General features: G+C 40.6%; 1 protein-coding gene across 1 annotated transcript in view; it reads left to right on the top strand.

Moving 5' to 3' along the window:
- The window catches only part of NSMCE2 (NSE2 (MMS21) homolog, SMC5-SMC6 complex SUMO ligase), a 124,858-nt gene extending 109,127 nt beyond the window's left edge, over positions 1-15,731 (top strand). The window contains exons 5-7 of the mRNA XM_064706684.1: positions 10,818-10,903; positions 11,236-11,342; positions 14,496-15,731. Of these exons, the coding sequence (XP_064562754.1) occupies positions 10,818-10,903; positions 11,236-11,342; positions 14,496-14,616 (314 nt within the window). The 3' untranslated portion in view covers positions 14,617-15,731. The remainder of the gene's footprint in view (positions 1-10,817; positions 10,904-11,235; positions 11,343-14,495) is intronic.
- The last annotated feature ends 8,185 nt before the right edge of the window (positions 15,732-23,916 follow it).

The following is a 23,916-nucleotide window of genomic DNA, read 5'->3' on the forward strand; positions in this document are numbered from 1 at the left end:
CTACGTTTGTCATATATGGGTGGCCAGCACCTCAAGCAGCTGAAAGTTTGGAAGTGATCATTTCCTATGTTTACAAAAACAGCATGCACTTGCTGCTGTTTTCCAGATTCCCCTGTACTCCCTGGCTAGAAATAGTTATTATTCAAGTATGTGCCCTCTGAAGAGTCCTTTTGATACTTTATATTTTCCTTTACATGAAATGGGATGCTGTACCCATTGATTAGGTCTGCAATGAAAAATCTAGCAGGACACCTCTAGGAAGTGTATGATCTTGGCTTTTTCAGTAAAAGCTGAGTGTGTTTTGTCATGGGGAGAGCTTAACTGTGCCATTTGTCTGTGACTAGAATTTTCTATTGTTCCATTTTTTAAAAGAAGAGACTCCCTTTGGTCCTTACTAAAAGTGCCTTTCATTTTCTTGATCTAACAAATAATGCTCTAAATTGTGTTACATGTTCTAGTGTTGGCATGCATGCCATGCCAAGGTGGTATTTGATTTCAAAGAACTGTTATCTGCCAGTACTGGTACCTGTAAATAAAACCTTGGAATCAGGGAAATACCATACGTGGTTTGGGTTTAAGAGACCTTTAGAGATCATCTAGTTCTAACCCCTCTCCCATGGACACACTCTGCAAAATCAGGCTGCTCAAAGACCTGTCCAACACTTTCAGGCATGGGGCGTTCACAGCTTCTTCTGTCCCAGTGTGTCACCACACTCCAGTAAAGAATGTCTTCCTCACACCCAATCTAATCTGTCCTCTTGCAGTTTAAAAGCTCTGCTCCTTGTCCTGTTGCTGCAGGCCCCGGTAAAAGTCTCTCTCCAACTTTCTTCTGATCCCCCTTAATATATTAATTTAGTCCTTAAAAGTTTCCCATTCCTTCCAGTTACTGAACCCAGCTCCCCCATATTATTACTAGCTCTATCCAAATGTATAGAAAAGGGGGAATTTTAAACTACCTTTACAAACCAGAAAGTGCCAGTAACACTGAGCTAACCTAAATTCTGGGTTAGAAGGCTACAATCTGCTTGATTGCTGATGTGAAAGAAGCACTGACAAAAAGGTGATTCCTTGGAGTAGCTCTTTTGTATTCAGTTTTGGTCTGCTTCTCTAATTAGTGCAGTCTGATTGTTTAATTTATATTAAACTGTTTATTTTGAGAGATAAACCCTCAATCTTCCTCAGCATCATGTAAGGATTGTATGTGTTTCTGCAAGGGCTGAAGTGCCAACCAAGTAGTGCAAGAAAAATTAATAGTTCTTAAGAGGTAAACTATAATGTTATTCCATTCTGGTAATAAGACTAAAATAATGAGTGTAATGTTAACTCCTTTGCTGGAAAGATGAAGACTGTGCAGGATGCCCTGTGATTTAGCTGTGTGCTTGTTATCCCTATTACAAAGCACCAGTGACACTGCAACTGCTGTCCCATCAATTTACCATGAGATTCCCATGTTCTGCTTGTCCTGCTCTGCCATTCTTGTTTCTGCTGCTGTGTGCATCTGTGCTGGGGCTGTTCAGGTCCTTTCTCTGTCCCAGTTCACTCCTCTATTAAAGCTGATCTGGAGAAGAAAGTGTAGGCACAGAGGGACCTTGAGGCTTTAAAAGACTGTGCCTAGTGTTGGACCTTAGTTAAGCCACTCTCAGTCATCCCAGCATGTTTGCCACAAATCACAGGCATTTCCAGATTGTTCTGTTATCTGCACCATGCAGAATGTCAAGGTGAAGTCAGAAGTGCACGTTTTGTGATATAAATGACAGTGATAGAATGGTAAGAGTTTTCTGATGCATGTAGCATTAAAGAAGGTGCACTATGCCAGTTACACTCCTTGGCACATGAGAATCTGCAGAAAGGGATTTAAAATAAATATCAATCAGACTTAAAATTAACTACTAATTACCATCAGAAGCTACTAGGCTTCTGCAGTTATAATCCATGAGTATTTATAGCTCAGGGTTCTAGCATTAGACTTTTTTCTACTGACTGCCACTCAAGAAGCCTAATCTTACATCACAGGACAGGTTGAGAAAAATCATCTCAAACCAATGCCAACATTATGTTTGGCTGCTTAAGGCCACCATGACATTGTTTTGGAGGATGCTCTATATACTGGGATTAGGAGCATTTTTGTTTCTTTTAGGGAACATTTTCCTGAGGGTTTTTACAGTGAAGATTTGCTAATGCAGAATATCTTCATACACACACAGGCAATATGTCACCCTGCTTTAATCTAAATAGAAACCATGCAGTTTTATGATGGAGCAATGGCCAATTGCTGTAAGTCCCTCCTAAAACCCCCCTAAACAACAACTCAGTTTTATTTTTTATTTTGTTTTGATATGAATTATTATTTTTTCTTTGTTTTCATGTAGCTTAGCAAAGATGTATTATTTTATAAATATGACTTACTAGAAAATTACCATGTGTTCTCCAGTGCAAGTGTTGGTGTTCTTAGAATAAACAGCCAGATATTGTGCAATTACTAGAACATACTGGATTTTTTCTGTGTTTTTTGCTTTTAGTGTGGAACTGATGCATTCACTAAGAATGTATTTGGAAATCATGTGTAGCCTTAGTTACTCAGGGGTAAGACAGTGTGGTCTAATGGGAAAGGCAATGGTCTAACACACAGGGTGCTGGTGGTTCTGGATGTACTCCTGCCCTGTGCCTCAGTTTTCCACCAATGAAATGGTCACAATCGTATAAATGACCTCTTTCTGGAGTGCTTTGTGTTCAAGAGGAGCTTTGTGTTCAAGGGTGTTAGTACTTCTACAAATGATTTGTTGCTTAAGAAAAATTCCTCTTCTAAGGAGATTGTCAGGACTATGGGCTGGTAACCAAGGCAGGAGCAGAGCAGGAGATGCAGCCCCAGGCAAGTACCCAGCCAGTGTCTGAAGCAGTGCCAGGCTATCCCAGAGGTGTTCCAGGCAGTGCAAAGCTGCAGAATTCAGAACAACTGGAATGGTGAAATTTATATGCAAAATACAGAAAAAAAATATTCCCATTAAAAAACTTGGGAAATTAACACAACTTCTCTTTTTATACATCCTAATAATAAAGCACAAAATGTTATGTAGATATATGTAGTGCTTCACTGCACATTGAATAAAACCAAGTAAACTCATTCTGAATGTAGGTAAGAATTTTACAAAGCAGGTAAAGTATTGAAATGCATCACTAAGAAGAAAGTTGCAAATGCTGTCTTCATTAAGGCTAATTTTAAAATAAAATATAGCACCTAAAAATTTCTTTCAAGTGCTTCAACATTTATGGGGTGGAAAAAAGGGTATTTTGTTCCCACCATTTTGTTTTCACATTTTCTTATTTGTAGTCATGTCTTTTTTCAAGAACAGTATTTTACATCAGTCTTCTGATAAAGTGAAGCACATATCTGTTCTCCCCTCCTTTCTTTGGGTGAAAGGGGTGGTGGAGCTGGTTTCCTGTATTATAAATCTGCCCATCCTCAAAGGTGACAGATTGCTCTTTCCTGTGCTTTCCCTGCAGTTTCAGAGCTGCTGAGCCTGTGTCATTCTTGCCAATCACAAAATCAACAGGTTAGTCTTCAGAGATTAGAGCTTCAGCCCTCTCATGGTATAGTTTATAGATATTCCTAGCTGTGCCCCCAACACGTGACAAACTCCATGTGTCTGTATTCACAGCTCTCCTGGCACCAGGGCACATTACTCTGTGTTTTCAGAGAACTGTTTAGAATAGGAAAACAGGGAAATCTTTGTCAAAAAGTCTTGTGAGGAGAATGTGAAGAGAGAGATTGAAATGGCAATCTGAGGGATAATTTTCTAGAGGTATGATCATTTGGTGTAGCTGGAAGTTTTTCTGCCCCCTGGTTCCATAGCAGCCTGTTGGATGGACTGCAGGGACACTGCTACCTGGTCTGCTTGCCCCATCACTGTTCTTTGTGTTTTCTGTCTGTTATCCTGGAACAGTTCTGTTCAGGAGCATATTCTAGCAGAATGTTCCACCTGAAAAGCCCTCACCAGTTCACCTTTTTAGAAGTAGATGTCTACAGGAACACACAAATGACATACTGAAATGGCCGAAGGGACTCCCAGCCACAGGGGTTACAAGATGCATTATGTTACCTTTTGTTGACAGTTGTCATAGGCAGGATTTCGGCTTGTACAGAACACTTGCAGTGGACTGTTCTGAGAAAATATGAGTTAAATTTACAGAGTAGGCCATCCAGGGACTGCTAGGGACTTCTGCAAAAATGGATGGGCCTCTCCTCCGCTGTCGATACCAACAGCTGTCCTCTCACTACTCCAGCCCAGGATTAACAGTGCCTTCCTCAAGTCCAGTATGGAAGTGGATTAGGCTAAACAGCCAAAAGGCACTCCTAGTGCAGAATAGGAGTGTCCACACACTGAGTTAGTGCCAAGAAGTTAATGCATTCTGTATTCACACCCTCGCTTATTTTGCAACAACTTCCCTGTGTAGGCAAGCCCTTCATGTCATTTGATGGTTAGCATTGCATCAGTGACATTCCAGATTCTGACCACAATGTTAGTAATGGAAAGTGGTTCATCTTCTAATGAAATGGTAGGCTTTTTTTTTCCTGGTTGCATCTTTTGCAACTTTTTCTTTCATGTGCCTGGAGTGAATTTCTTCATTTTTTAAATGTGTGTGATATTCTTCTCATCTCTGATACATGAAATTATGCTCTCTAAGCACGGCAATTGCCTTTGTAAATTAAACTGCATTAAGCAGTGATTGCTCAGCCTTTTTTCTTCTGAAGAGCAGGAGAAAGCCCAAGTAATAAAAATGTTCTTTACATATATTTACAATTTAGTAGTTTGTGTCTGAAATATTTTTTTCCTCATAAGATATTCCAGTTTTCATGTTTCGCTCATACTGTGGCATCCTTCGTACTTGTGCTCCATTGTCACATGCCTGGCCTGCATTCATGTAGACCTAGAGTTTCCTGGTGATTTAAGCAGTGTTTATCAGTTTGGTTTATTCTCAGCAAGTCTCTGGTACTTAACCTGCTTCTAAAGTTTACATGTCATCGTGGGCGATGGTAGTTAAGATGGAAAAATAGGACCACCTTAGGTTTTCCAGAAACAGTAGCTCCTCTGAGCTTACTGATGAGCCTTCATGACATCTTTTTAGGTAATCTTCATCTCCCCCAGTAGCTTTTTCAAGCTGAGTCCTAGCAGCAGCAATGAGGAAACTGCAGTTTAAAATGTCATTCGAGGACTTTGAAGTGTGGATTTCTCATGGTTTTTTGCAATAACAGAAGGAGCAAGAAAGCTGCCTCTCTGTTTGCCTACCAAATTGTTTGAGTTGTGTGGTTTATAATCAAAGATCTCCTTTCTGTTCTACAGACACAGTTCCCACTGAATTTCAATAGGAACAGTCTGAATTTCCCAAAATATAAAGGCAAAGTTGGTCTCTCCTCACTTTGATTAGTATGTGAGTTGGAGATTTCACAGGGTTTTCTGGAGTTCTTGTTGTTTTTTCTTTCCCTAGGATTTGTAGTTGCATTTTATTATTAATATATTAAACAGTAAATTGTATCTAGCTGCAAGTGTCTTTAAATCTCCTTCACATACATTATTTCTGTAACATACATTATTTCTGTATATAGTTGTCCAATAACATTTCCATCAAATCACAGTTTCTCTTCTTTTGAAGGCCATTCTGGAAAACTGGCATCAAGCAGCTCTACCCAGCTGAGTAAAATGGGAACAGTATTTCCATTTAGAATGGTGTATTTTATAAGACCTGTAACTTAGTGGGACAAAGTACTGTAAAATATACAAGTGCTCTGAATTTGATGGCATTAAAGGAGTTTTTAGAGGATTGATATTTAGTGCAAGACATGATCCTTTCCTTTTTCACTATTATGTAAAGGAACTAAAAATTTGCTAATACATTAATCTAATTTGTAATTCATACTCCAGGAAAATAAGAATGGCTTATATTTACAGGATTGTAATTTTATTTTGGATGGACCAAATGCACCTCTGTGTGCTTTTTACACAAGTATCTGTCAAACAGGGCACATACAAAGCACTTGGCAGTAAATTACCAGCAAGTTGCTTGGCCTGGGCAGGAGCAAGTAAATTTGCAATTGCAATCTGGAGCAACATGTTAGAGGCCACCTTCCTTAGATCAACTTTGTATTGCAACACCAGCAAGTAATCAAATTGTAATGTACTTCAATGCAAAGCCTAGTTTGGCTTGGTTGGCAGATTAAACTATCACATGCCTCTGGCAAAAAGCACAAAGCCTTTGAACTGTTTGACTGCAGCTGTAGCTCGCACACCTTATTTTCCCTCTTAAAAATCAAATTAAACTGTAACCTGCAGCCTCTGCAGTAATTTTCAAGGAAAATTAAACTGCTGCTAACCTTTCTAGCAAAGATAACTGTCTCTAATCAAGCTGAAAGGTCCAGGACGAAATTCCCCTCTCCAAGTTTAGACAAATTCATTGAAGGAAAACTCCAGGGCTTATTAAGTATGAAGATACTACCTCTGACTCAGGAAGTCCTTGGCCACAAATTGCTAGAGACTGGAGATTTTGCCAGGAAGGTATTACTCTCTGCTTCCCCTCTTCTTTCACTCCTACAGCATTTACTGCAAATCCATCCCTAGGGAAAGACACTGGACAGTTCTGGTCAGCTTCTCTGGACTGAAGGCTAACCCAAATTCAGAGCAGTGATGGGCATGCTGATCCACTTTCAAGCATTATCTGCTGTTCTCAGCAGTATCAGGTCCTTCCTTCAGACTTGGCCTTGGCCTTTCCTCAGCCCAGATGTCTTCTGACTCCTGGAGCACAACTCTTGGATGTGACAATGTCCTTCACCTCCCCCACCTTTCATTATTTTCTGTGCCCTGCTGGCAGGAACACTTGGCATCTGACTTGTCCTCGTAACATTCATGTTTTTCTTGGAGCTCTCAGAGATAGGATTTTTCCCAGCCTGGATGAGTTGCTGTTATTTCTATGGAGTCAGCAGTACAATAGACCCTCTTGGGAGCCAAGACCTTGTCTGTCTGGTGGCTCAGGCTTACAAAGACTCAATCCCACATGCTTAACGTTACCCTTTGATTCTCAGGATTAGTGTCTGACTGTAGCAGGTGAGAAGGCAGAACAGCCCAGCACAAAAGGAAATAAATCAATTGAGTTTACATTGCAACATGTACTCACTGAGAACCAGGTTAGAGAAACAGAAATTGGGGAGAGGGCATTGCTGACACTGGGAGCAGTGAGCAGGCAGCAGTCTCTTGGTCATAGAAATAACAATGACAGTGGAGAGGATTTTTCCTCTCATGTTTTTTTAACATGTATATTATCTATGCTTAGTATAATTCACAATCCAGCAGTTAATAACTCTGCACTATGGTTTTCCTGTTTTTAAAAGTTGGCTTAAAAGTTCCGAGTCTCTCTTAGCAGAGTACGTAAAAGCTGAGCAAAGGCATGTTAGTCACAATATTATCAAGAGATGAAAGTGATAGAGATATAAATTAATACCAGCTTTTAATTAAAATTGAATAAGTAAAAAAACCGTTGGCAGTTGCAAAATTCATTAGGATGTGTTACCAAAAATAGATACCTTTATAAGAATGCAGTTTTATTACAACAGCTGTAAACATCATTGCTGAGATAGCAAGGTAGAAAATGTGTTACTAATACTCATAACATGTTTCAGTTGGCTGGAATGGAAAACTAGAAACTGTTAAGGCACTTAAAATGTGATCTTTCAGACTACCAAAATAGATGTATGCACTTCTGTTACTTAAGGAAACATCTGAATTTTGGGAACAATAACTTAGTGGTTTCTGCATCTGGTTTTAATTTGCAAGGAAAACTATATATAAAAATATAACCTGACTTAGCTGAAGTATGTATGATCCAGTGTTTTTATTTCATTCTGTAGAATAGTCAGACTTGCAATTTAGATCCTCGAAATTTTCGTACATTTATTTTGGTAAATAAAAGTCCCTTTGACCTTAATGAAAACATCTTCCAATATGAGGCTACAGATATAGATCTACAGTTTAGAGCATCTTTCTGACCAGCTTAGGATGTGTGTGTCTTGTGTAATATCTGCAAAATTTACTGTCACTGAAAAAAAGTTATTTTCCTTTCTTCTCCTGTAATGTAGAACATCAAGCAATAGCAACAAATCTGTGGGTGGTTTATCTGATTTATGGTAATTTGCTATTGACATGCTTGAGGTATTACTTGCATCATCCCAGTCTTGCATATTTGTTTTTTAAAAATATTAGCTGCTTATGAAAAGGAAATATTTTAAATAATGATTCATTTGGGCTGTGATCACCTCTTGAAGCCAGGGCCCCGCTCTGATAGGCTGTATACAAAATCTTTGCAAATGAAATGCAACCTGAAGTGTTTAAGATAAGATTGCAGCAAGAGGACACTTTGAATCCAAGAAGATTAATATACCCCACCTACAAGGATTAGGTCTCAACTCATGAAATTTCAACCATTAAACATGAGGCATCTGAATCACCTCCAAAACCAGTATGGGAAAAAGCTACCCCAGCCTGGGATAATTTGCTCTTTCCAAAGCTGCCACCTGCCAATAACTCCAATATTGCTTAGCCTTGCTGTATTAGTGCGATTTCACCCATTGCTTGGTATTTCAAAAGCTTTATTAAAAAAAAACCTTTTTCCCAAAGTTGTGCGAAAATTGTGCTTTCTTCAAATACTGTGTGCTTATGATAGAATAAACCATCTACATGAGCAGTTTAAGAATAATACATCAGAGAGTTTTTTTCTGAAAACAGATGACTAACACAAGTGCATTTCTGGTGTCCATACCATTGCAGCTTTGGTATTTATAGTTAAATTGTCCCCACTTTTTCCTTCTGATTTGCAAGTGTTTGCCTTTGTTAGGTGGTCAGTATCTGATGAAGATATGTTTATATTCTTGGAGATTAAAGCCTTGAAATTATGATTGACATTGGACATTTGAGCTCCTTTTCCCCCTGTTGATTGCATGAGACCTTAGTAGCAGACACAGAAATAGCTTTGATGAGTGCCTGAGTATTCCCATGGTATTCACAGGAGTAGAATCATAAGATGGTTTGGGTTGGAAGGGACCTTAAAGGTCACCTTGTTCCAACCGCAATACCTGGGTTAGAGCACTGGGGTCAGAGACATTCCTAAATGCTTGGAATATTGAAATGGAAAGAAAGGCAATCTCTATTAAGGAGGAAGGTCTGGAAATAGGCCTGGCATACCAGGAGGTGCTGTGGTGGAGCAAAGGCTGCAACATCAATGCCAGGAGTCCCCAGCCAGGGCTGTGCTGGCTCCCAGGGCAGCGAGCTCTGCCCAGGCTGGGTGTGAGAGGTTTGGTTGCTCCATGGGTGATGTCTGCTGGTATCACCCGGAAGGTGATGGTATCACACAGGCATGCAGCACTGACCATAAGTTAGGAAACACTGGTCCTTAATAGATGTGGCAGACTGAATACCAGGGAGGCAGAGATTGGCTGATAGTGTGCAGCAGCAGCACAGGGAAGCCAGGCTGAGGCACTGCAGAAGGCAAATCATGAAGTAATTCTGAACTCTCTGTGTTCACTGGTGTTTCTCACTCCTCCCCTGGGGTGCAGCTCGTGCAGCTAGAAAGAAAAACGTTCTCCTTGTTTGGGACACCTTGAGGACTGCACCCCAGGGCCTTTCTCTGCCTCTGCAAAGACATTGCAGAACTACCCCAAAGGAATGGAAAGCTATGGCAGGTGTTAAGTTTGCTGTTATTACCAGATAAGATTCAAAGATAAACAAATACATTCAACTAAAAGCCTAGATTTGCAATAACAGAGGAGAGCTAGAAGATAAAACAACATGTATGTAATTCATTAAGGCTATACGTAGCTCTCTCTCTCTCTCTCTAAATATTTATTATTTATTTATTTATTTATTTATTTATTTATTTATGTCTCATATGTATTTATTTTATGTCTCAGCTTTTGACTTTGGCTAACTAACTTTTGCATGAACAAAAATTGTTCATAGTTGGTGTGCCCCTGGGTGTGCAGAGTTTGTTTTATCTTGCTTTCTTCTTCTGGTAAAGGTGGAGACCTGCAGATCCTCCAGCTCTAGATGGATTTATTCTCATTTGTCTGCCCTTTATCCCCTGGCATTGGGCCACTGGGTGTTTACTGGGAATTGTCAGAAATTTCATTCTTCTCCTCCTCTTTAAGATTACTTCAATAACATTTCTGTTCACTATGACACTTCTTGGCTTTTGTTTTTCACTAATTATAGTCTTATCAAAATACAACAGCATCACTTTATAAATGATGCATTATAGTACAGTACAAATTCCTTTTAAAGTGTGTACAGTATGTACAGGCTATACAGGAAGCCCATTTATGACACTCAAATACAAACTGATATTGAGGGTAGGACTGCCAGATCTGCTCCACCTCATCTTTTGTTAGGTTCTGGGGACTCATCTGTGTGTTACTGGGTTTTGGGGAGCTTGAATAGTGAATACCAAAGGTTTTGCATATCTTCAGGCCAGCCTGCTCCCCTTCCCAGCCTTTCTTTCTGGCATTGCCTATAAATAGCCACACACACACAGACACACACACATGCAAAGTGGTTACAATATAAAAATCCACATTTTCTAAAAGACATTCTAGTACAGTATTTTTTGCAGTGTCTTGTCCGTGGAGTGGTGCCAAAACATGCTGTGGTATTTTAGATATCACTGTGAGATACTGCTTGGCAAATGTTGGATTTTATTAGCTTATTTTAAGTATTGGCAATCTACATTAAATAAGAAACAATTTTTTTCTCTTTTTCCCATTCTACTTTCTCATAAATCAGATCATAGTAATGACACCATTGAACAAATCGATGAAGATTTAGCTGTGACTCGGTGTCCGATGACCTTTATTTGTCCCATTACACAGGTATGTATCACTGCTACAGTCATTGACAGGGAAATAGTTATTTCATATTCTTCATTGGTTTGATTATTACAAATCTGCAGTACCTATTAAACAACATTATATATAACAACAATATTATAAATTTTAAGCATTTTCAGAAAAGAGTAATACTGCTTGGGAAGAAAACCCTTGTAAGTGGGAATGTACTTTACCAAGCAGGATCTGATCCTGTAGTTTGACTGGAATGCCATGTATGAGTGGCAGTCACACTTCTGCTGTTTCACAGAAAATCTCAGAAGCAGCATTTTCATGGGCATTAGCAGTTCCTTTAAATCAATCCTTACTGTCTGTAGGTGATAATGAAGAGGCCAGTGAGAAACAAGGTTTGTGGACATATTTATGAAGAAGATGCCATTCTAGAAATGATCCAGATTCAGAAGCAGAAAAGGAAAAAAGTCCGGTAAGCTAAAAAGAATGTGTGGAAAGGCATTTGCTCTGCTGTGTAAGTGGAATTTTACTCCACTTGTTCTGGGAAATGTATTTGGATTGGAAAGGCTGCAGGAGGTAAAACTTCAGCATCTGCCCAAGTCACAGCCTCCTCATTAGTACTAGACACGTGAAGGTGCTTTTCTTTTTAATGAAAACTGTGTGTAAGGAAATATTCAGGAATTGTGTGGGGAAGTTACAGCTACTTGTAGCTGCACAACAGAAGAGATTTCATATAGCTATGACCAACAGAGAGAGACCTCAGTTTCCTATTATTTAGTTGCTGATATGTTCCCACTGCTTATGTAGCAAGCCTTAAAGTAAACAAAAAAAAATTCCTCCATCCACCTTCTTTTGCAGTTATATTCCAATTCAGCTCAGAAATATTAAAACGGCTGAATGTTAAAGTGAGAAATATTAAACGACAACATTTTAGACAGAAGAGAATTTAAGAATGAGATCAGATAGTGCAGTGCAGTTCCTACCATGATGAAGTTAAATAATTCTTTCCTTATATCACCATAATAATCTGTCACTTTTCCACATGGAACATATTTTTTTGAATGAAAATATGTAAGAGATTAATTTTTAAACCTCAAATTTCTCCACAATAAATTTGAAAATTATAATGATTTTAAGGGAAAAAAAAAAGAAAAAAGTAGAAAAAGAAGAGGCTTGAACACGAATGCTTTTTGGAGCAAGTTGAGAGGACATATCATCTCATCATTGATTTCACCTTTGTTTTTACACCATTTATGCTAGAGCCTCCTGCTTTGGGGCTGATGACTTCATGGAAACTTACTAGTTCTGGACTTCTTAATAAATGTGCAGTTTGCTTAGGAAGGTCTGTTAGGGACCAACAACCTGATTTCCCTGAAGATAATGCCACAGGCAGCTTATTTCCTCCATCTGTTGCTCTGGCATTTGTGTGAGGCTCTACACAGTCCTCCATGAGGGTTACCTAGGTGGAGCTGGAGTTTTTATTCCATGCTCATTCCCTGTTACAGGAAAGCACTGCTATAAAACCAAGCATCAGTTGGGATGCCCACTATCTCAGTGTCAAGACAGCTTGAAGAACTAGATGGAAACACCTTGCTTGTGTTACAAAATCTAGGGGAAAATCTGGAATGGGAGTAACTGGGAATAACAACAAAACCAGCAACATGGATAGACAGAGACTTGGCTGGAAAAATGAACAGGAATTGGGTAACAGCTCTCAAGTTGGAGGAAAGTAAGTGTTCTGGAGGATAGGGAGAGACTAAAAAGCATGTGCTCAGCAGTCCAATGACAAGAATACTTTCTCTGATACTGAATTTAGGATGTTCGTATCTAAATATTTCTCTGTGTTGTTAAATCCATCAGAACAATGTCAATTTAGGAGGAAGTGTTGTAGTGGATCAAAAGTTTCTGCTCTGCTGAAAAACAAATAGGCTCACATGACTGAATTTTATTTTACCTTTTAAGAAATGGAAGACTAGAGAAAATCTGGAGTTAAAAAAATCATATCAGCTGTACAACACCCAGCTTTAAAAGCTCCCTTATCCTCAAATCAAAATTATTTGTGCAGTCTGAACACTGGCAGTTCTTAATACTGAGCTTTTAGCTGGCAACCTTACCATTTTTACAGCAATTATTCCAGTGCTAGAAAAGCACACACAGAGCAATGCCACAGCTTCACTGTAATTAAATTAAGAAGGAGTCCTTGGTGGTTTTCTCTGCCCAGTCTGACCAACCTACGGTAATTTTAAACTTTCTCATGAAAATGCAGTTAAAACCCATCATCTGCTGTGGTAGGAAGACAGGCCAGCTATTGCAGCAAGTTCCCTGTTCAGAATCCCAGTGTGATGGCCTGGCTGCTGGGCTGTGCCCCTGCCAGGGATATTCCTGTGGGATCAGGTGTCCTGGCAGAGCAGGGCAGGATCCTCGCTAGCCTGGCTCTGCAGTCGGAGCTGCTGCTCACTCTGCAGACACACAGTGGCTGTTTCCTCACAAGCACTTCCCAGCTGGAATCCACAGGATGCCTTCAGTGCCCTTGGCAGTGCAGTGCCTGCCTGCCAGCCCTCCAGCTGACGTACACACAGCTTGTGCTGACAGACCTGTCACACACTCCTTGAGGCAACTCTTACGTCTCTTGCGTTGCTCACTATTTTCCACTGCCTGGAAGGACATACTAATACTTTATGCTTACAGGAAATGTGGAAAGCTTTCTGAGCCCTTGTTATTCATTAATCTGGCAAGCTATTGCTGTATTAAGGTGATAAATGGGAAAACTGAGGCACAGAGCAATTAAATGACTGATCTATGACAAACACAGTAACCTGTGGACGAATCTGGAGTAAAAGTTATTTGAGTACTGAGTGTAAATAAGTTCAGCACCTCAGACAAACGTTAGTCTAAGAGAGGAAAAATTTCAGGAAAAGTGCTACTTCTTACTATAGATACCATCTGTGTATGTTTGGGCTGCCACCAAAGGAAAATGACCTTTGGTCCCTGAATATCTTTTACCCTGCTGTCTTTATCTGGCTGTTTCAAGTAGTTGTAAGACATTTTGTATTTGATTATCATCTAGAGGCTGTTAATTTGGCCCCATTTCTCCTTTCTGAGCTTTCACAGCTCATAAAAAGTCAGGTTGATTTTTACACCAACTAGATAGTACACTGATTCACCAGTCAGTCATGGCAAGACTCACTCCCTTTTGGTTGCCTAGAAAATAATTTCCCTACTTATCTGCCAGTAAAGATTATACTGCTCCACTGCAGTTCAGTGAGGTAAGCAGTATCTACCTGCAGTTTTTAGAGGACTGCAGAGAGAGAAAGCAACACAGAAAGGTGTCCATGCAGTGCTGATATCATTGCTGATGAAGGCAGCTTGTGTGCTTGCAGCAAGAGAGTGATTACAGGTGAAAGTCTCCATCTCTCACTGTGCACCTTCTTTCCTTCCTTCAGCTGCTGATTCTCACCAGTTGAGATAGATTTATTTTTTCCCACATAGAACTGGTGAAGAGGACAAGAGGTAACAAGGAACTGAGAGAAAGAATGAAAAAAAAAAAAAAGCTAGCAGATGTTATGCAAAAGCCCGTATCTGTCAAATACAATTCTTAATGGAGTCTCTCTTTTCTTTTTAACAGATGCCCTAAAATGGGCTGTAGCCATGATGATGTAGAAGTATCAGATCTTGTACGAGATGAAATACTTAAAAGACTGATTGACAGTCAGAAAAAACAAAGCTGGTCAAGCCTGGACACATGAGCTGGATATGCTACTGCCACAAAGAAAATTTGTTATTAAAGGTCCTGTGAGATAAGTTGCTGATTCTAAATAGGTTGTATAACTGATTGTTATGTGTTAAGTGTTTCATTTATAGGTAAATCATTGTTAAATGTTTCATTTATAGCCAAAGTTGAAGGTCTCTGCTGTAACTGAAAGCATTTTTTGAAGTCAGGAATATAAGGAAGTCCAGTTAAACTTGTTTAGGTTTTTTCTACCTTCCTGAATTTCTAAAAGCTTGCATTTGGTAAATAAAGTATGTTTTGCAGCATTTAAACTTCCTTTTCAGTGTGCTAGTTTCTTCAGCATATTAGAGATGCAGATCCTGCCAGCATTGATGAGTGCTTTGCTGGGTGTTGCAGATAGTTCTGTCACTGTCTCTGTAACTACTGGGCATGGTTGGAGTAGGGCACTGTGACCAAGGATTTTCAGTGCTTGGGACCATGCCCATGTTGTAACACAAACCTTGGAGATGAATTTGCAGAAAGTGTTGCACACTTATTCCTTGTTTGTGGCCACAGAGAACAACCACTCAGCTTTGAGGATTTGGCCTTGTTTTTTTATAATTTTGAACTCTCTGCCCTGACTTAGGCTTTTATTTTGATATTCAGAAGCATTTAATTCAGGCTTTTTTCATTTGGGAGCCCCAGAAGGCTTTACCTTAATATTGTAGGCTAGAAGACTACAATTATTTACAGAGGTATTCCAATAACTAAATTTCAGATAGTACAAATATATTGTAACCATATGCCTTGGATTGAAAAACAGTTAAATCTTTTTATATAAGCTTCAGATATCTATGCTTTTGGGCACAGATCCAGAAAAGAACTTAAACTTTGTGACACTATTTATTGCCTAAATTGATCTGAACACATCAGGCAGGTAAGGCATATATATACATGAATTAGAAATAGCCATAGGTAAAAGAAGCTGCCTTGGCAGTCAGATGACAATTATCTCTTGGCATATGTAAGCAGAAAATAGAGGTTTCTTTGTGCTTTGGGATCCTTAGTGGGCTAGATGGTGTTTTCCTATGTATTTTTTCTGAATCTACAATCTGACTTTTAATGTAAAATATAGCTGATGTACCCATGTGCTAAGGTTTCCACTCTGGGTTACTGTTTGCTAACAGCTCTCCTTTCACAGACCATTATTAACCCCAATTGCACTTAAGAGCACAAACCACTTCAAGCTGAAAATTGTTATTTTGTAATTGAAGAATATTAATCTGCAAGCTGATTTCATAGGTGAAAAAGAGAACTGAACCATTATTGCTTGCACTGGGCTTTTGTGTTCAAAACACTTCATGGGAATTGGCTGGCTAATTTTCATCATGTGGTCTAACCCTGAGGTCCATCCTTCCCCAGCTCTGCAGTGAGCGTGGGTGCTTCTGCCATGGAAGCCCAGCTGAAAGAGCTGAAAGGGACTGGGGGGTGGTTGAGCAGTATGTACCTGTTTGTATTTTTATGTATAAAATCTGGTCCCCTTTAAAATACCTCAGGGCTCAAACCTGTAGTTTTTAAGGCGGGTCACCCTTTTTCAGTTAAATACCACAAGGGAGGATGTTAACAATAGCATTTTTCAAAAAAAACAGGGAGGGGGAGGGAATGTCCTTTCTGTTTCATCTTTAAGATTGTGGTTAAATTTGTTCTTGAACCATTTCTAAGCAGAATATCAGAAACAGAAAGTTGCATTGGTTAAATAAGCTCTGCAGTTTCTGGCAGAGGTGCATTAAGATTGTCCTCTTGGATCTAATTCAATCCCTAGTGATAACCAGCCTCCCAAGTTTTCAAATGCAAAGGTGTACATACATTTTCCATGCCCACAAGTGCTGCACCTCAAATTTAGTTTGTGTTGGTGTTTGAGTGTGCCTTCCAATAACACATAACATTATAAATGGTAAATTATACCCAGATTCCTACCAACAAACTGGTGGCAGCAGGTTTGGTTTGCTACCTGTGGCATTTGTACCAGTATAGCCTTGGATTGCTGCAGTTCCTGATAAGGTTCATTGCCCTCATGTTCCAGTGAGTAATGCTGTGAGGGAGATTGCTGTCTTGGTTACACCTTGTTGTCCTACGTGAAAAAGAGACTTGACCCATCACAGTGCTGCACTCAGCCTCTGTTAGCTAATCCACAGGTAATAAGGTGGACTGCCTGCTTAAGATGATGCAGCTGGGAGACAAAAACCAAACAAATCTGAAGCAATACTTTAAATGAAAAGAACAAATAGTCAAACAGTCACTTATGGCCACTCCAAGAGGAAAGGTATTTTTGGATGTTCATATTCCTGCTTCAAACTACATCATCTTCCTTCTCTCCTTTGCTAGCCTGAGACAGGCAGTGTCAGTGAATCAGAGAAGCTGAACAGCAAGTGAAGTTCTGAAATCCTTCTTGGTTTCACCTGAAAGAGATGGCAGCACTGGCCTGCCCAGCTTTAATAACAATCACATCTGAGGTGAATAGGCATGTGTATTTAAATGGAGGTAGGTTTCTTTCTTTTATCAGCAGAGATGCCTCTTTTAAAATATGACCATGTTATCCAGGAAAAGACAGATACTTGTTCACTTGTGCCAGCGTTGCTGGTGAGAGTACTTGAGTTCCATTGGAATCAGTGATGCACCAAATAGATTCAAGTGCTAGAATGAACTGCCTGTGTTTACTGAAATCAATGGAGTTTTCACCAAAATGTTTGGCATTTCTGAATTTAAACTATATCATACCACCCAAGGAATCCTAGAGTGATGATCTTTGAACTTGGAACTTGAGCCATCCTGCTGATTTTGTCATGGCCGGTTCTCTTCTGTTGCTTCTTACAAGTAATTTTCCTCCTTAAATGGAAAGATTCCAGGGTTGGCCATCAGCATCCATTGCAGCTGGCTCTTCTCTTAACTAGGCAGCTGGGGAAGGCTTCTGTGCCTGTCAGCTCACCTGGTGCAAGATACAAACCACTACTGATTCACTGGAGTGGCTGCAGTTAATGGCAGCTCTTGGCTCCTTCATTTGCAAAGTTCAGGTGTGATCTCTCTGTTCCCACATGTCCCACATTTCCCCTAAACTCTACTCTGGGAAGAAGTAGCTTGAAAGAGTTAAAGAATAAAAATAAGTGCCTGTGATGAATAAGCTGTATGATCTGTATGATTCACATAGTGGAAACTCAACAGCAGTTAAACCTTCAAATCTTAATCTGCTTTGGCTATAAGATATCATATGTAAACAGGCATATGTTAACAGTTCACAGGGTAATTTGTGTCTCATTGTCTGACGTCAGAAATTTTGCAATGATATTTTAAAAAAGAAATTCAGAGGTCAGGTGTTTGTTTTTTATTTTCTTTTTCCCATAAGGTGTGCTTTACAAATGCAGCAAACCTCAGGGTAGCTGAGAAGGATCTGTCACTGAAAACTGGTGAGAATCTGTCTCTGCTAGAGAAGTTCCACGTAGTATTTTGAAGGTTTAAAGAAATGTCTAGGCAAATAGTGAATTAAGGGCAAGAGAGATCCACATACAACAGCTTTCAGTGGTACCCTGAGGCACAAGCCATTAACACTTGCTCACTTAAGCTTGCTCTCTCACTTGTACAGATTCTTCCTGTGAATTCTCCATTTTACAACTAGAGAGTCTGAAGTTTTCAAATCAGTGAAGCCATGATGAATAAAGATAAAAACTAATCAGGCAGGCATCTCATGGAAGATTTAGCACACTTGTGCTAAAATGAGTGCACATACCTCTGAATCAAGGACATATTCATCATTACTGCTCTGGAGCTGTGATCTTATTCATTCCAGAAGAATCAAAAAGACTAAGTCAGTGCTCCCTTGAGAAATACCCGGAGCAAAAGCAGGGGCTGCAGGAAGTGATACTGATGACTCAACAGCCAAGGCCAACACACTGCCTTATTTTAGACAATGTCCTCTTGGATACTCATGTTTCCTCATGAGTGGCTGATGACAAAGGTCTTACCTACCTGTGGTCACAAGTACCTCATGACATTTTTCTCAAGAATAGCTCCAGTATTGTGGCCAGAACTAGCTTAGAATTCACTGTGCAACTTTATTAAGTTTCACTGCCATTTCGAGTGAATCTTAATCCTCACCTTCCCTAAAAATCTTCATGTATGGATCCTGCTGTGTCTGTTAACTAAACATTTGCCTAATGGATAGTGTTTTATTATACAGTGAAGAAGATGCACTTAGAAAAAGGCTTCCTGGAATGGAAAATGTAAGAATATCCCAAGGACAGGTCTTCCTTTCTGTTACTACAGCCAAAGCCTTAAGCTGATGGCTCCTCACTACAGGTACTGATGGCAAATTCCAAGTCTTCCATAAATAATAATTTATTTGCTGGTCATAAAGTACTTATTGTTAATACATAATATTTCAAACACCTGACGTGGTCACAGAATGCTCAGAGGAGAATCCTGTGTGTAGGTGCCAGCAGATTCTAGGCTTCCAGCCAGTAACTATAAAGAGCAAAAACATTAGATTGATTGTTAAGCAAGTAAAATTCTGGAATGGGTGTACATCATCCAGTAGATACCCATGTATGTGCTTAGCCTCTTGATGCATGAATAATCACAGTGACTTGACAGGACTGCAGCAGTGTGCAGAAAACACTGTGTGTTTCATCATTTCAAAGCACTGCAGAAAAGGCTGTGGTGGGCTGAGAAGAGAGCCTGCCTCTCTTGCTTGTTCTGATGTTAGTCCAGACCCAAAGACAGAGTCTGAAAGCACGCACATGAATTGAATTGCATGGGAAGCTTACCAAAGGAAGTGTTTGCTTGTAAACTCAGTATGAATAGGATCTTCTCTGACCGCAAGGGAAACGGAGACACTCATTCACTGTCCGCTTGTGCAATCCACTTCTGAGGTAAAAACAGGATTTGAGGTCTAAAACCTGAACCTTCACACGTCTTCCAGGCAACAGAAGAAGCCTTCATGCTCTCCAGTTAGCGAAGGAACAAAGTCAGGAGGTGCTGCTCATAAGACTCCTTGGATTTGTTAAAAACAGGCTTATCAAAAGGGAATCATTGAGAGTTCTGAGCTACAGCAGCCCTGAGAGCAGCTTTTGTGTGGGCTTGAGGGGAGACATCTGAGCACCATTACACTGCACTGCTTTTGATGTCACTACGTGCTCGTCATGTGTTTTATATCTCAGCGGTGAATCTGCCGCCAAGTTCCACAGTGTCTGAGGATGGCTGTGGGTTATCACAGATGCTGCTCTGCTATAAAAAACATCACTTTTAGTTCTTTATCACCTGGCCATACGACTACTCTTTGAGCCCTATTTGTGCAGGGTAATTCTGTACACCATTAGATTATAGATGACATGCTGGTTTTATATTGTTGGCTTTCAATCTGGCAGTAGTTTAATTTTCATTACATGGCTTGAGATAACTTTTTAAATAAAGATACTGATTTTTCATCGTTTACCAATAGTTTAATATTAGCCAAAATATTTGTGTTCCTTGCCTTTCTCATCCGGGAACTAAAGTAAAGAACTTTTCATTTTTTTCTGTGGCAAGCAGCCAGTTTATTTATAAGTGCCCTAATCTAATAGAGATTTATTCAGTGTGTCCCATGAGACATACTGTCAAAGTTACCAGACCTGTCCCAAGCACTTGGGAAGTGGGGAGATGGTTACACAATTCTCATTGCCTCTGGCTGCTCTAGTTATAAAGGGTCAGAGAACTGGAGCAACAGTGATAATTTTGTGAGCATCTAAGGAAAAGCAGCTGCTCAGGTGAGTGTAAGCACTGGCTGAGGGCAAGGCAGGTAGATGCTTGAAAACCATGTAACAAAAATTCCCTTAAATAAAATAAGAGAAATGGGAGGATCAATGCCTGAGCACCAGGAATTCTGGATTCTTCAGTCTTCATCTCACAGATGCACTAAGCTGCTTGTCTGTTTAAAAAAAGAGAAAAAATATATGAAGAGCAATATTCACCTTGTCAGATTCCTGGCAAATCTGTGCTATGTAAGACCTTTCCCTCTGCTAGGATGCGCCCATTTTGTGATACACATCCCACAGGCTCTTTTTTCTGCTGCAGTCCCAGATCCTTGCCTAGCAGCTGGGACTCCAGAAGTGAGGAGACAGCTAGCAGTCCTGCTTGCTTTGACTGGCCTTTTCCAAGGCAGGATCTACTTTTTGTAACGATTCTGCAATGTCCTTTGATTGAGAGCTCCTCAGACTTTGCGAGTGTTGGGAAGGTGCCAACACTTGCACACTGTTATCCTTTGCCAGGCATGATGCCTCCTGAACTCTGCTTCCAAAGGTCATCCCTGCCCACCTCACAGGTACCAAGTCCCTTTGGAACACCTGAGTGCTGGTTCCTTGTATTCTGCTGGCTCACAGCAGTTTATTTTTTCTGGCACTTGGATAGCAGGACTCATCCACAGAGTCAATGTTTTATCCCAGCATTAGGTCTGTAATTGTGCACTGATCTGTGCTCCCCAATGATTTTCAGTGCTGTCCACTGGAGATGTGTAACATTGCCCTGGTTCATTTTGAAGGGCTGTAAAGCCATTCAGGCTCAAATTCACCACAGGCACAACTGAGGATTGCCATGACAGAATTCATCACACATGCTAAGCAGGCAGAGCCTGAAAAGTCTTTTTTGGGGAAGGGGGAGATGGAATGATGAAGGCTTATGTAGGGAATAGAAAGAAGACCCCAAAAGACAGGTTTTGATTTCTGGAGGAGACTAGTGCAGGAGATAAGCCTGCATGCTTAAAAGCCAGTGGTGTGATGAAAACAAACACAAGGCTGCTGTGTCAAGTGTGGTAGCTCCATTTTCTGCAAAAATCTTATAATACTGAAATGTTGCAACAGTTTTTCACAAATCTCTTCCTGGAATTCCTCCTGTTCTCAGCACTTGTTCCTAACCACACCAGGGCTGCATGCAAGCACTGGCAGAGATGGGCAAGGAGGACAAGTTTCAGCCCTTTGAGAAAGACCAAAAGAACATGAAGAACACGCCATGTAGGTCATCAGACAACATCCTTGGCATCCCTTTTTTTTTTTTTTTTTTTTTTTTAATTCTTAATTTTTGCATTTTGGGGATTAGCCAAAATTAGAAAAACCAGAAAATCAAAGTGGGAATCCCTTCTCTGCTCTGCATCTTGAATGAATTTGGTGAGGATTGAGGGGAATCTGGATGTGGACCTTTTCCTATATTCTGTACCCAAAACATAATACTAACTTGAGTAATAATTGCTACTATATGTTAAGCCACGGCATTAAGGCTTTGAGTACTGAAAGCATGCCAGGCATTTTAAAGAAGAAACAAAGGTTTCCTTCTGTCAAGAACTTCATTCATTTTTCATAGACCTGGGAGATTTAAGCTTTGGTTTGTCTCAGTCACATGTAGACAGTCAACTGTAGTTCAGCATATACAGTCAGCTAGAAGAGGGCACCCACCAGTGCTTCTGGGATGAATGCCCCAGGAGTTATCTTTTCCTGGCCTTTGGGAACTGCTCACCCAGTTTTAGGGCTCCAGTTAGCAGGGACGGACATACAGAGCATGAAATTGCTGGAATCCCTGTGAGGAAAGGCTGCCCAGGCACCAGGAGAATGTGGCAGGACTGTGAGGTACAATGCTGTGTGTACTCTGCTCTCCTCACATGCCAGGTGGGTTTGGGGGAGCCAGGATGACAAGAGGTGCTTTTTTCCCTTCCTCAGGAGCAGTGGGTACCATCTCCCATTTGGCTGCCAGTAGCTCGAGCCAAGCCCTGTGCTCAGGTGCCACTGTGTCCCCATGGTGTGGACCTCGAGGTTCTAGATGGATGGGAGGCTGGGCAGGTGAAGGACCCAACTTCCAACAATGTATGCAGCAGATCCTTGGTACAGCCTCTCCTCAGCAGGGACAGTGATCTGACACAGGAGCTGAGAGAGACGGATCTTTGGGAGGGTGGGAACACTTGACACCTTCATTCCTGCTCACACTGCATCTCAGTTCTGAAAGAGCTACAGGGGACACCGGCACACACTACTAATGCCCATGAGAACTTTATGCAGGTCCATTGCTGTTTTGTGTGCACCCATTTGTTTTTGTCTGCACCCTTTCCCTGTCCCCAAAGGTACTGATACCCTTCCCCCCCACCCTGCACCTTCTGCTGTCTCAGATGGAGGAAGCAGCTCACACATGTGGCATCCTACCAGCTAAATTCACCCAGCAGCAGCATTCCAATCATTAAACTTCCAGGAAGGGAAAGTAAAACAGAAGGTCTGATAGATACTTGCATGTCTTTTACCTATAAAGAGGAACCAAATAAAATAGCGTGCTTTGAGAGTTGTGGTGAATCACTCAAAAACAATCTGCAGGCATTAATGGAATTTTATTTCTGGGGAAAAAAAAAAAGAAAGAAAGAAATGCAGGCCCTGGGATATCCCTTTATGGCATATGAGTTTTATGTTTAAATGCATTAATGGGACTGCTATGCTATGAGTCATCCCGCACAAGAGTTTCATGTGTTTCTTAAAATACACTAGAAGTAGCTGAAGGCATGCATGGGTTTGCTGTGCAGTTATCTATCAGGAATCTGAGCAAATACCTGCACACGTGGCATCACAGGCTTCAGAGCTGGGTGTCCCATCCTCACTCAGCCCTCTCTGCCTCTTGCACTGACCCGGGCTGGGGAAACCAAAACAGAGGAGGAGTTGATCCTACTGAATAACAAAACGCAGGGTCCCTGTGTTAATATTAGCAGAGCTTCAGCACTAAATTACAGAAAATTTGCATATATAAAACCAGAAAACTGGAGAGTTTTTCTTCTGAAGCATTCTTGTCAAAACTATAGCAGGGTTTGTTTTTTTTTTCCCCAGGGATGAAAATGATTTGTTGTCTGGTTTTGTCTCCTTTTTTTTTTTTTTTTTCCTTCTCCATTTACTCCCAGTCCGGGCTGTAAGTCCATTTACTACTCCTTTAAAGCCATGCTATTGAGCTGTGTACAGCTCCTCTCAGTCTGCTCCTCGCAGGTCACTGCAGCTGCTGGCGGCTGCCTGACTCTCCGAGCTATTCCTTTTTCGGACAGCAGATATAGTTTTAACATGGGAAACACCCAGTGCCAAGTATTTCTGATGGTGCACATTACGTCTACGCTTATGATAAACGCTTATGCTCACACAACAGCGCTGTGATGCAAACCTTGGGGTGAGGGATGGTTGTTTAGTGATTAGTGAAAAGTAAGGACTGGGGCTGGGAACCTGCAATTGCATGGACGAGAAGATCCTGGAAAGGAAGGTGGCCTCGCTTTCTCGACATAATTATTTAAGGTCGAAGGGGA

The sequence above is a fragment of the Zonotrichia leucophrys genome, chromosome 2 (genome assembly GCF_028769735.1).
Source record: "Zonotrichia leucophrys gambelii isolate GWCS_2022_RI chromosome 2, RI_Zleu_2.0, whole genome shotgun sequence".
NCBI classification, from domain to species: domain Eukaryota; kingdom Metazoa; phylum Chordata; class Aves; order Passeriformes; family Passerellidae; genus Zonotrichia; species Zonotrichia leucophrys.